Below are 13,010 nucleotides of genomic sequence, written 5' to 3'. Positions count from 1 at the left end.
GTCTTAGACGGATGTAACAGAGGGAATCTGGTCATTTTTTAAAAATAAAACATCATTTAGACTTAAATATAAATAAAATGGAAATAATGTAAGTTATTTATTCTTTCTCTGTGGACCGGTACCAAATGGCCCATGGACCAGTACTGGTCCGCGGCCCGGGGGTTGGGAACCACTGCCCTAAATGACACCCTCCCTAGCCCTTCCATTCTCCTGATCCACAGCTCGCAGTCACCACTCTCTTCCTGAGTCTTCTCTGCCTCGGCTGTACCCCTTGATTCTAGGAGCTGGCTCTGTACCCACAGTAGCAATAAGGTGCCGCACTTTCCTAACACATCCCAACTGGACATGAGCTTGGTTTCACCCAGGAGCTCTGTGGCCTTGGTCACACAACACAACTGAGCCTTAGTCTCGTCATCCGAAGTAAACTTGGGATTTTTTTATTGGCTACTTCTTCAGCGAACATTTGTTGAACCCCAACCATGGGCCTGGCCAGGTGTCAGTGCCTGCTTCACCCCAGCTCAGCAGACAGCAGGGCCCCTGGCTCGGCACGTGCCCCAAATGATGGCTGCTAGTTGTGAACTAATGCGTAGATCTTTTTTTTTTTTTTTTAATTGAATTCTTTATTTTATTTTATTTTATTTATTCATTTTAGAGAGGAGAGAGGGAGAGAGAGAGACAGAGAGAGAGACAGGGGGGAGGAGCTGGAAGCATCAACTCCCATATGTGCCTTGACCAGGCAAGCCCAGGGTTTCGAACCGGCGACCTCAGCATTTCCAAAATGCGTAGATCTTAACTCCTTAGGTCTAGGTAATGGTTATCCTTTTTGAGACAGGACCACAGCTGACTCTTCCTCACCATGGGCCAGGAGCTTCCGCCCGCCCTGAGGCTGTTGATACTATAGCCATTGCCCTCATGGCCTGTTTTAGGAAATGGAACCTCTCATCATGGAGTCAGGAGCACTTCTTTTAAAAAAACTGGCCGAGTTTGAAGAAGACATCAACTGTCTCTTCACAAAGGTGGAGAATGATGACAACTTCAAAGACTACAATATCCAAGTAAGGGTCCCCCCTGGGTTGGCCCGCCCCACGCTGCTCCTTCTCCTTCCCTCCTCACCCTCTGTTCCCCCAGCCTGACCCAGACTTCTTGGCACAGAGCCTGTTGGAGCTGTGGGACCAGGTGGCCGAGAAGTTCCTGCTCCAGAAGCGGGGGCTCAAGGAGCTAGACGAGACGCTGTTCGCACTCGAGTTCTCCCGGGCAGATAAAGTGAGTGGCCCTCCAGCAGGCTCTTGGAGACTTCCACTTAGTTCTCCAGGAAGAGAGAGAGTCACTAACTGTGGGATATTGTCATTTCTAGATAAAAAGCGTATTGAAGAAATATGTGGAAATCATAGAGAAAACGTCCTACCTCATGCAGCCCGACGTGTACAGGCTGTTCAATAAAGAAGCCATGGTGAGTGGTCTTCATGTGCAAGAGAATCAGCCCATGGAAGAAGGAGCCAGGACCCCAGGGTACCCCAGAGCCTAGTGTCTCAGAAATGATGGGCTTCTCGTAGGCAGCATTTCTAAGTAACTCAGATTGGCCACTTAGGTTCAGATCCAGAGTCTTAGTTAAGTATTTTCAATAGAAATCTTTCTCAAGTACATTTCATACTTCCCTGCCATCTTAATCCCAGTATACCTAACGTAGCATCATCATTCTGAGCACTGACGATTTTCCAAGGGCCTACGGGGCCATGTCTCAGAGACCTTGTGCAATACAATACAATAGGTGCTGCGCTGTGGCGACTTCATCTCACAGCTGTCACAGTCTCGGGTGGATTGTGCCCTCGGGAGTGAGCCCAGCCTGCTCTGTTTATCTAGTATTCTAGTGGTTCTTTTGTCTCCTGCTGCTGGCTGTCAGTGCCTGTTGCTGGACCAGGCCTGCTCCCGGCTCGGTCCCCACTGCTTCCCTGTCTACAACTGCAGCCTATCCTAGCTGCTTTCTTTGGGGTTAAAAAAAAATTGTAGGTTGTTCTTGATGTCACCAAAGTCAGTTAAGTCTGACTCTTGTGCTGCATGAAAGGATGCTGTTGTGGCCCCTCAGAGGCACGTTTTGCTTGCATGGGTTTCTGGTCCTGTGCAGAAAGTTGGGCAGCCAGATTATAGTGAGCATCACAGAGGGGCATCAAGCCCGGGGCTATGCCTCTAGGTCCTGGGTAGAGCACAGACAAGAGGCAGGCACAGACATCCCTCCTCACTGCCCAGACATGAAAGCTCCCGAAATGACTCAGCCCCTGTGCCCGGAACTCCCTGTCCATAACAATGGGGATAATAATACTTAACCCCCGCCCCCCATACTTGTTGGGAGGATGGTAACAGAGGGCTCAGTAATGACAGGTCTCATTTTGAGATGAGCAAAGGTTTCTAACTTTTATCCATTTGATCCATTAGAGGAGTCAGAGTTGGCAGGGTCCCGGTTTTGGGTTTTGTTTCACTGTCTGAATTTTCCTTGTTAATTTATTCACTATAACTGGCACATGCTACTTGCTCTCTGTGCATTTATCTCAATTAATTCCACAAATTTCCTATGCTGTAAATATCTTCATACATGGCTGCAGAATTGGAAGTTCAGGAGATACCAACACAAGGAAGTACAATTGGCATCAAACCTCAGGTTCCATTGATGGGTGTTATAGGAAGTTCCACCCACTGTGCTTGGCAGGCTCTCACCCTGCCCCAGGGAAGTGCCTAGAGTCTTAGGAAATGTGTGGAAGCATTTTTTTTTTTTTTTGGATGCTGCAGTCCCTGGGGGAATGGGAGAGGCTGCTCGTGTGGAAGGGGACAGGGTGCTCAATGGAAGAACAGTGCACACAAGGAAGAATTCTCCAGTCACCATGCCTGGGTACCCAGGAGAGAACCTCTGGGAAGACTGCCAGACAATGTTCCAGTTCTGGCCTCCTTCAGTAATGGGGTCCCACTTCTCATCGCAGCTGGACTCTGATGGCATGAGCACTCTGCTTTGGGAATGAATTTATTAACAAAACAAAACAAAACAAAACAAAAAAACCAACCAGTTAAACAGTAAGAGCCCATTGGAGCGCTTAACTCGAGTGAAACAAAGTCGGCATTTTTAACAAACAATCTGCAGTGGTTTTGGAGCTGGGTTGCTCACATGGTCACAATTCATAGTTAAGTCCTCAGGAGAGACCCTGGTCTCTGTCTGTGGCTACTGAGCCCCAGGCAGCAGCTTTGAGTGCCCAATAAGACACTGCCACTACTCTGCCTGGCCATGGCTGCATGGGGCCCCAGGCCCTCAGCTTGCACTTCACCTGGTCCCTCTCCAGCCTCCCATCACCCCTGTCCAACTGAGCCATTTATTTTTTTAAAGATTTTATTTATGGATTTTGCAGAGGGGGAGGAGAGCGAGAAGTATCAACTCATAGTTGCTTCACTTTAGCTATTCATTGCTTGCTTGTTGTATGTGCCTTGACCAGACAAGCCCATGGTTTTGAACCAGCAACCCCAGGCTGTCGCTCTACTCACTGTACCACCACAGGCCAGAGTCCAATCGAGCCTTGTTCTGACCTTCTAGAGCCCCCCTGATCCATCTAGAACCTGTCTGCCTGTGACCACAGGTCATGAACCAGGCCCTGCTGGGCAACCGGAGGGCCATCACGCAGCTGTTTGTCAATCTGATGGAGGCCACGCTGAAGCAGGAGCTGGAGAGCCGCCGCCGCTGGGAGGGCCTGCTGGACGCCTGGAAGGTGCTCAGGAAGGACGCCCTGGTGCAGGGTTTCAGGTCAGTGGCCACCCACACTGCTCTCCCCGGCTCGCACGGCCAGCCAGCGTGGGCAACGGGCTGGCATTCTCCCTCCCCTCTCATCAGTACTTTAAAATGCTGTTGTTTTTCTGGTAGTAAAAGTAATATGTGCTCTTTTATTTTATTTAAATTAGATTAAAGAGTAAAGAAAAAAATTTTAATCACCACTGATCTCAGCACAGAGAGAAGCACACCTGATATTTTGGTGTCTTTTCTCCCAGGGTTATTAGACCCACGGTGCATATGTAGATTTTTTTCTTATTTTCTCCGTAAACATTTTCTGCGAGTAGTACAAGCTATCTGAAAATGTTAGTCTGGCTATCTGCCCCCTTCCCAGTCTTGACTCTCACACACAGCCCTGCGTTCCTGGCTCAGATACTTCCCGCCCTCTGGGGGCAAATTTCACCCATGGGGGGAAGGGAAGAGTGCGCCCATCTCCATGCCTCCTCTGCCAGGTGACATTCTTATTAACACTGACACAGCGTCCTGGACCTTTTGGCCGACAAGCAAGGCTTTCTTTTGCTAAGAAAGGAACACCTTGGGCCAAGATGTCTGAGGACACCAGAGTGTGTGTCTGTCTGTGATGCAGGTCTGGTGTAGAGGCCTGTCTGTGCCTCTGCACCCGCTGGAGAGCACCCGTCTGACACTGAGGGTGAAGGAACGTGTGCTGAGACCTGGCTTCACCTGTACTCCCCCTGTGAACTGGATCTAGCACTTGAACATATAGACTCTATATATATTATAGAGCCTTTCTCTCCTTAGGCAAAGCAGGCACCTTGGGGGACTGGTGGTGGGGTTTCAGTGATGGGGCAATGTGACGCTACATGAAAAGTGTCTGGTCTGGGCCCGGGAGCTGGTTACAAATGTCAGAAGTCATCAACAGTGATGTCAGGAGCTAACATTCACTGGCCACTTCCCATGTGTCAGGCACGGTGCTCAGGGCTTCGCTTGCAATACCTCGTGGGTCTTTATCATCATTAGCTCCATTCCAGAAGAGGAAACTGAGAATCAGTGACTTGTCTAAGGTCACAGAGCTGGCAGGCAGCAGCAGGACCCTCACCTGGATCTGTGCCTGCTGGTCCCATGATCGTAGCATCCGAGCCTCACGGCAGTCCCTCAGCTCTCCCCCCTCCCCGCCCCAGGAGTGGTGTAGGGCTGCTGGGGTTCTGAATGTTCTTACCATGGGTCTCCTCCCTTCTCTTTCTCATCTACCTTGCCCTTCCTCTTCTCTCCGTGGTGCCAATGCATCTGGGCACCCAGTGAGTTCATGGCCAGTGAGCGGATCCAGACCCCTCCAGCTGTAAAGAGAGAGCTGGAGAACCTGCTGAAGAAACAGAAATCTCTGCAGAAAAAGCGGCTGAAGCTTCTGCACACCATCTGGTACAGCAGGATGGGTCCCCGGGGTGGGGTGCCTCTGGGGTCCGCGGGGGAGGCAGGCACAGTCCCCAGCACTGGCATTTTTCCTGAGGCATCCTCCAGACAAGGCCGTCATCTCCGGGTTCTCTGGTCCTGGCATGGCCACCTGAGTTCACCTTCCCAGGTGTTTCAGCCCCAGTGGCAACACTGAACATGATGCATTCACTGCAGAAAGTTGAGGGTGACTGCCAAAGAGCTGGGAAGGAGCCAATGGCAAGAAGTGAGGTGGAGGGACAGTGGAAAGAGGGGGCAGGTTATGGGGTTGGGCTTTGTCCTGAGGGCAGTGGGGAGCAGAGCAGCTCCGTCAGCTTTGCAGTTTGGAGGGTGAGTTGGAGGGGTCTAAGGCTAGAGGCCGGGAGGTCAGTGAGAAGACTGCTATCAGGCAGGGGACCTGTTAGAGGCTATGGACACCCCTCTCAGACCCGGATCCACCCAGCTCTAATGTCATGATAAGCTGTTTGGTGGGAGGTACACTGAATGTTTTGGACCCTGGAAGCCCACTGCCCGGGGAGCCTGTAGCATCCGTTCTCCGCAGCAGGATGGAGCCTGTGTGGTCCTGAAGCTGGAAACTCCTAATATCTTCCTTGGTCCTTCCCATCCCGGTAACACTGGGACTCAGGTTCCTGTCTCCTCACCACAGAGCCTAAGTTCTGCTAGGCCAGGGGTGGGGAACCTATGGCTCGTGAGCCAGATGTGGCTCTTTTGATGGCTGCATCTAGCTTGCAGACAAATCTTTAATAAAAAATAATAATAACGTTAAAAATATAAAACATTCTCATGTATTACATTCCATTCATTTTCTACTGCTCATATTCATGGTTGCGGGTGGCTGGAGCCAATCACAGCTGTCTTCCGGAACAACACCAAATTTTTATTGGATAATGCGTAAAGTACATAGGTCGTTGTATGGCTCACACGGAAATACATTTTAAAATATGTGGTGTTTATGGCTCTCTCAGCCAAAAAGAAACAAAGAAACAAAATTATACCCCGTGCTAGGCTATAAATGGCAATTAGAGCCCCACCCGGTCTCCTTGCTAGGCTGGTACCTCCTGTTCCACGTGCAGCCATGTTTTCACACAGGTGTAAAATGAACAAGGTGGACAAAAATCTCAATGCAAGGAAAAGTGCTGTTGCTGTTTTCCATAACTCCACTTATTTCTGACTCCGAGCCCGTTTGTTAAACCGGGTAAAACTCAGGGCCAGGCACCCAAGCCCCTACTGTGCCTGCACCTCTCCCATCCCCCGCGCTCATGCACAGGACCTCTGCAGGCCCGTGGGCAGTGTGTGTGTGTGTGGGGGGGGGTTGCCAAGATTCCCCGGGCCCCAAGATGGAGTTATCCACAGGGCAGTGAGAATCCCCACAGATTTTCTTGGACCTAATAAGCATATGTGCATGTAATTTAAAACTAATTTTAAAATTACTTTTGTATTTTGGAGTAATGTTAGATTTATAGAAAAGCCACAAAGATGGCACACAGAATTTTTGTTTCTCCCTCACTCAGTTTCCCCTAATGCTGTCATCTTATGCTACCACAGAACGTTTGTCAAAACTAAGAAATTAATTCTGATGCATTGCTCTTAACTAAACTCGACTTACCAGTTTTTCCACTAATGTCCTTTTTCTGTCCCAGGACCCAATCCAGGATACCACATTGCATTTAGTGCAATGTTTAGGCTTGAGATTATGCTGCATATACTCTTGTACACCTACCTTTAGCTCTTCACTACCCCACCATAAGCAGGGTGCCCAAGTTCATCCTGGGTTACACGTCCTGTTCTGGCATAATCATTAATAACATTCCCCCTTTCACTGCCAAAAATGTCCTGGTTTGGACAGTAAATTATACGGTTCCTGTAGCCATATGCGTCTTTCCATATTATTAAATACCACACAAAGTTAGTGGCTTAAAGCAACAACTATTTCTTGTTTCTCACGACTCTGTGGGTCAGATAGGTGGTTCCCTGGTCTGGGCTGGTGTGGTGGGGCTAGGTGGTCTAGGATGGCCTCACTCCCATGTCCAGAGTCTTGCCTGGGACAGCTAAGACCTCTCTCCGCATGCTCTCTCAGCCTCCAGGAGGCTAATCTGGGCTCATAGGCATGGTGACTGTGGCACAAGAGCTCTCTGCAACAAGTGAAGGCAGGGAACATTAAAGGCCTTTCCCAGCCTGTGCTATGTCCTGTCTGCTGATGTCCCAGTGGCCCAGCCCAGATCCAGGGATGGAGAAATAGACTCCACCTCCTAATGGGAGGAGCTAATAATAACAGGTTATTTTTCAATATGCCACACTTTTTTTTAATGACTTCACAAGAGGATTCACTGTCCCTTATTTAGACAGTTCCCTATTGTTGCATTTGAAGCTTGTTTGTGATTACTTTAGGTTGATAAACAGTAATGTTTAGTGACCGTCTTAATGCATAACTTTGTATGCTTTTTGTGTTATCTCAGAGTCGATTCCTACAAGCAGCTTCCTTGGTCAAGTGATGTAAGCTTTTTGTTTCTTCCCATTAGGAAATTCAGTTTTATTTTCTAAGGAACAGATTCATTAATATGAACAGACCTTTTCATGAAGTGTGTACTTGGCACCAGGAACCCCCCAGCAAGTCCCTTTGTTTCTTCAGTGTTTACGTAGAGAGTACACTGGAGCATGTTCCTTTAAGAGGCTACCAATTTTGATGAGTGAGCGTTTCATTCAAGCGTGGCTTACCTGTCAATCTTCCTTCCCCAGTGGCCTTCTGCCCCCCAATTACAGCAAAGCTCAGCTGGCTGAATGGTATTCTTCTTTAAACGCCCTGAATAATCGTCTTGGTGAGTGAGCTTTACAGGACTCCACTCAATCTCTCCAGAACTCTGTTCAAGTGGTAGCATTTTAGCAGCTTCAGCCTGTTGGTCAATTATTTACCTGAGAGTTTATTATAAACTCGGGACATGGGTGGCACGTCCCTCCTGGGGGACACCCTATGGGGTGTGAAGGGAAGCACAAGTCCTGAGGGCGCCAATGGGACCGCCAGGACCTTGCCTGGCAGAGCCAGGAGAGCGAGGATAATTTTGGTGAGATCGGTGGTCCTGATTCAGGCACATGGCTGAGGAGAAGACATTTCCCTTAGTGAAGGGCAAACCACTCTTTCAATTTGCCCTCCTCCTTTTGCAAGAGAAGCTGACATGTTTTTTGTTTTTTTTGTTTTTTTTGTTTTTTTTTTCTGAAGCTGGAAACAGGGAGAGACAGTCAGACAGACTCCCGCATGCGCCCAACCGGGATCCACCCGGCACGCCCACCATGGGGCGATGCTCTGCCCACCAGGGGGCGATGATCTGCCCATCCTGGGCGTCACCATGTTGCGACCAGAGCCACTCTAGCACCTGAGGCAGAGGCCACAGAGCCATCCCCAGCGCCCGGGCCATCTTTTGCTCCAATGGAGCCTTGGCTGCGGGGGGAGGGGGGGGGGAGACAGAGAGGAAAGCGCGGCGGAGGGGTGGAGAAGCAAATGGGCACTTCTCCTGTGTGCCCTGGCCGGGAATCGAACCCGGGTCCTCCGCACACTAGGCCGACGCTCTGACATGTTTTGTTTCTGCCCATGGAGATACCTACCACATGGAATGCATGATGCGGCTCCGCTTAGAGTATGAGAATACCTGGCAGGAGTGCCTGGCCCACGTGCAGACGTGCAAGGTGGGTGTCCCCTCTCCAGCCTGCCCCTGCTTCTCTCTTGCCTGGATCCCCTGCTTTCCTTCCTCCTAGGCCCCAGGACCTCACAGGCCATGGGAATTCTGAAGCTCTTCCCACCACTTGGACCCTGTCCTCCCCAATTATTCCCACCTCTCCCTCAGGTTGTAGCACAATGTGAATGACCGCCTCCAGGAAGCCTTCCCTGATCTCACAAAGTTTCACACACTCCGATCAGCTCAGACTTCACCCTTGACCCCTGTATCACAGCACATGACACTCTTCATTCAACTGAGGTCGCATCACGGGGGTTATTCCCAGTGCTTTACTTTTTATAAAAAGGGCTATTGCTGTCGTCACACCCAACTTTCTCTCCACCCTGCCCCCCTCTGCTAGAGGGTGAGCCAGTGAGTTTCCCACAAACCCCTTCAATGACAAGGCCTGGTCTTCTGAGGTACAAGGAAATATTTTGTCAAAACGCCCTCTCCCTGCCTCCTCAGTAAAACTGTTTAGGTGAAAACAACAAAAAGCCCAGTCATTTTGAAGATGGTCTAACCTGCAGGCTGTGGCAGCAGGAGTCCCTGAGCACCAAGCACCCCCTGTGCCCCCTGGAAGCCCCTGCTCACCCCCCCCCCTCGCATGTCTGTGCAGCTTTCGCCCAGGACTCTGAGCAGAGCGCTGTACGGGGCCATGCTCTTTCTGTGGGCAGTGCCACCCACTTGCACAGGTTGTCATTAGCTCCGACAAGGTTTTGCAGAGTGGATGTCACCAGCCTCATCTGGAGATGAGAAGACCAAGTGTACAAAAGGCTCAGGGGCTGGCCAAGCCCATAGGGCTGTGCTCATTTGTTCTGTGGCCATAGGGATAGCCATGTGCCTCTCAGTTAGCACTTCAGGGGCATCAAACCTCAGAAGTAAAGCCTGGAGGGAGAGGAGGGGGTAACCTTGTGTCCTCTGAGAGTCCCCTGCCCCCCAGCACTCCCCTCCCCTCCCCTGCTGCTGCCCAGGACCTCCCCTGGAGCCCATGGCCCTGGGCCCTGAGAGCTGATGCCTGTGTTCATCCTCACCACTCGTTGTCCCGCACATACAGGGACGAGTGCAGAAGTTGTCACACACCCCAGAGAACATAAGGCCTGACAGAGGACACCTGCTCATCCTATTCAGCAGCATTGGAAATATTCAACTACAGACAAAATTTAATTTGGGGGAGGCTTGTCTAGTTTAGATTTTATGCATAAACCAAAGCTTTATTAATATAGAGAGCCCACTTTCCAGGTGCCATAGCTCAGTGACAGGAAGTGGGAGCCCCGTCTGACTTGTAGCAATGCTGAGGCCGTGCAGGGCATTGGGCTGTGCCCGTAGGGGCTGCAGTAGGGCAGTCCTGAGTTCAGATTCTTGCCCCACCATGGGCCAGCTGTGCACCTCCAGCAAGTTCTTTCACTTCTCTGAGCCTTGGTTTCCTCATCTGTCAAAATGGGGCTCGTGAGAACACCTCCGGGGAATTCAGTGAGACAAGGAGCGGGCAGCACCCAACACCTGGACACGGAGGGTAGAACATAGGCGGACCATCTCCACTGCTGTGAGGGTTTCTCCTGAGGCTCTCAGTGGTGGATGGAAGTAGATCTACGGGGGACAGGACCAGGCCCTGCGGTGAAGGCCCACCAGCCCTAAGCCAGGCTGGGTCTTGTCCCCTCCAGAAGCAGCTGCTGGACTGGAAAGCCTTCACCGAGGAGGAGGCGGAGAGCCTGGTGAGCCCGTCCCTCTTCCAGATGGTGGGAGTGCACCAGGGCAAGGTGGAGCAGGATCTGGAGTCCTTGGACGTGCGTAGTTGGGAACCGTGCAGCTGGGGAGCCGGGTGGGTTCACCCGGGGTGCCGGGCTGTGAGAACAGCGGGACTCCAGGGGCCTCCAACTTTCCTGGTAGTAGGGAGTCCATTTCCCTCCTCATGGGCAGCCCCTCAGAGCAGTCCCTGTACACCGGGCACTCCAGGCTCTCGCCCCTGGTAGGTACCCCAGCCACCTGCTGACACTGCACTACGCAGGAGTTCGGGGGAACAGCCTCGGGCACTGTGTGCTCCCCAAGCCCCTGCTCAGCCTGGGGCTGAAGGGCCACGCGAGCGATAAGCCCCGGCCCCAAGGTGCTTAGAATCTGGAGTGGGTTCCACAACCGTTTTCTGTGAAGGACCAGCAGTGAGTATTCCCGGCTCAGTGGCTGTCAGGTCTCTGTAACAAATTCTTACTCCGCTGTTGTCACGCAAATGGGTGCGGCTGTGTTTCAATAAGATTTTCTTGGTAGACACTGAAATTTGAATTTTATGTAATTTTCACATTATTAAATATCTTCTTTTTATTTTTTCCTAGCCATTTAAAAATATAAATTGTGTGCTTAGCTCCCGGGGCCAAACAGAAAAAGATGGAGGGCCACATTTAGCCCATGGGCCAAGGTTGCTGACCCCTCACACTGATGAGAGCATAAGACACACATTTTTTTTTTTTTAAAGAGGGAAATGTGAGGATTTAACAGTGAGTGTGGCGTTTGGCTCAGATACAGAGATTCAGGGGATTCCAAAGAAGATGCCCCGGGCCAAGATGGGTGCAGCCACCTAAACGCCCAGGCTGGTTTCTAAGTGGTTGTTCCTTTCTTCTAGACCCCAAACTCCATCTTCTCCCTGTCAGTGTCTTCAGTGGAGATGGGACAGGTCTAGACAGGGAACTTCAGGGTCAGCCAGACAAAGGGTATGACGTGGGTGGACTATATTTGCAGTCCCAGGGAGAGGGCCATGAGCTAAGGTGAAACCCAGAAGATGACCTTGAGGGACGGTGCCCGAGCAGTAATGGCCAGTCCTTGGGAAACATGAGCCCTCCACTGTTTGGCGAGGGAGCCCTGTGAATGGGGCCTCACCCTGGGGCAGTAGGCCCTCAGTGCCCCGTTTCTGTGTCCTGTCACTGCAGAAATCCTTTGAGGCCCTAGCGAAGCGGGCAGAGTGGCAGAGCTTGGACCTCTTCACCTACTTCAAGGAGGCCGTGCAGCTGTGGGAGGCGCAGCAGGGCGTGCTGTCCGCGCAGGAGCTGGAGCTGGAGCAGCGGCTGGAGCAGCAGCAGCAGCAGCACAGCCTGGAGAACCAGGTGCATCTCTGGCCCTTGCAGCCTCCCATGCCGTGGGAGGAGGGCCACACCCAGATCATCCGCTGCCCAAGGGCTCTGCCTGGTGGCAAAACAGAACAGCTCAAACCTCACACCATAAACAATAATTCATCTCAAATGTAAAACCTCAAGCTAGCTATAAAACTTGAGCCAATGGAAAAATTGGGGCACACTTTGGTCATGGGACCAGATGGGAGTAGAAGAAATTCACCTGCTTCAGGTCTGGGCTGTGCAGTGGGTCCCTGGATCCAAACGTGTGTGTGAGGGAATGTGCATGAGAGACAGACAGATGGAGGGTGTAGAGCAGGCGTGGCCAACAGTTTTTGCCCCTGGCCAGATTAGAAAGAAAATTTTTTTTCACGGGCCAGACAAAGTATTAAAATTAAAAAATGTTAAATACAGCCTGACCAGGCAGTGGCACAGTGGATAGCGCGTCAGACTGGATGCGGAGGACCCAGGTTCGAGACCCCAAGGTCACCAGCTTGAGCGCAGGCTCATCTGGTTTGAGCAAAGCTCACCAGCTTGGACCCAAGGTCGCTGGCTCAAGCAAGGGGTTACTCGGTCTGCTGAAGCCCCACGGTCAAGGCACATATGAGAAAGCAATCAATGAACAACTAAGGTGTCGCAATGAAAAACTGATGATTGATGCTTCTCATCTCTCTCCGTTCCTGTCTGTCTATCCTTATCTGTCCCTCTCTCTGACTCTCTCTCTCTGTCTCTGTAAAAAAAATAAATAAAAAAAATGTTAAATACAAAAATGATTCATTTAAGTAAACAAAATTTTATTATGGAATTTGTTTATGAACAAATGTGAGTAAAAAATTAATATACAATATTATTTTAATAAAAATATAATTACATACCATATAAATATTCAAACTGTATCACAATCAATCAAAACAATATTTAATTAATAGAATGAGCTTGAAAGAGTTATATCGCAAATAAAACAATTATTTCGTTTTACAAACAGCCTGGATACATTTT

General features: G+C 50.4%; 1 protein-coding gene across 1 annotated transcript in view; it reads left to right on the top strand.

The window, feature by feature from the left end:
- The window catches only part of CCDC180 (coiled-coil domain containing 180), a 59,897-nt gene that overhangs the window by 11,856 nt on the left and 35,031 nt on the right, over positions 1 to 13,010 (top strand). Inside the window, exons 7-15 of the mRNA XM_066254341.1 lie at positions 927 to 1,055; positions 1,153 to 1,263; positions 1,355 to 1,450; positions 3,615 to 3,778; positions 5,060 to 5,179; positions 7,946 to 8,025; positions 8,799 to 8,887; positions 10,578 to 10,700; positions 11,832 to 12,005. Coding sequence (XP_066110438.1) covers positions 927 to 1,055; positions 1,153 to 1,263; positions 1,355 to 1,450; positions 3,615 to 3,778; positions 5,060 to 5,179; positions 7,946 to 8,025; positions 8,799 to 8,887; positions 10,578 to 10,700; positions 11,832 to 12,005 — 1,086 coding nt within the window. The remainder of the gene's footprint in view (positions 1 to 926; positions 1,056 to 1,152; positions 1,264 to 1,354; positions 1,451 to 3,614; positions 3,779 to 5,059; positions 5,180 to 7,945; positions 8,026 to 8,798; positions 8,888 to 10,577; positions 10,701 to 11,831; positions 12,006 to 13,010) is intronic.

The sequence above is a fragment of the Saccopteryx bilineata genome, chromosome 2 (assembly GCF_036850765.1).
Source record: "Saccopteryx bilineata isolate mSacBil1 chromosome 2, mSacBil1_pri_phased_curated, whole genome shotgun sequence".
Classification (NCBI taxonomy): domain Eukaryota; kingdom Metazoa; phylum Chordata; class Mammalia; order Chiroptera; family Emballonuridae; genus Saccopteryx; species Saccopteryx bilineata.
Note: the sequence above shows the minus strand (reverse complement) of the source record. Positions and strands in the feature narration are given on the sequence as shown.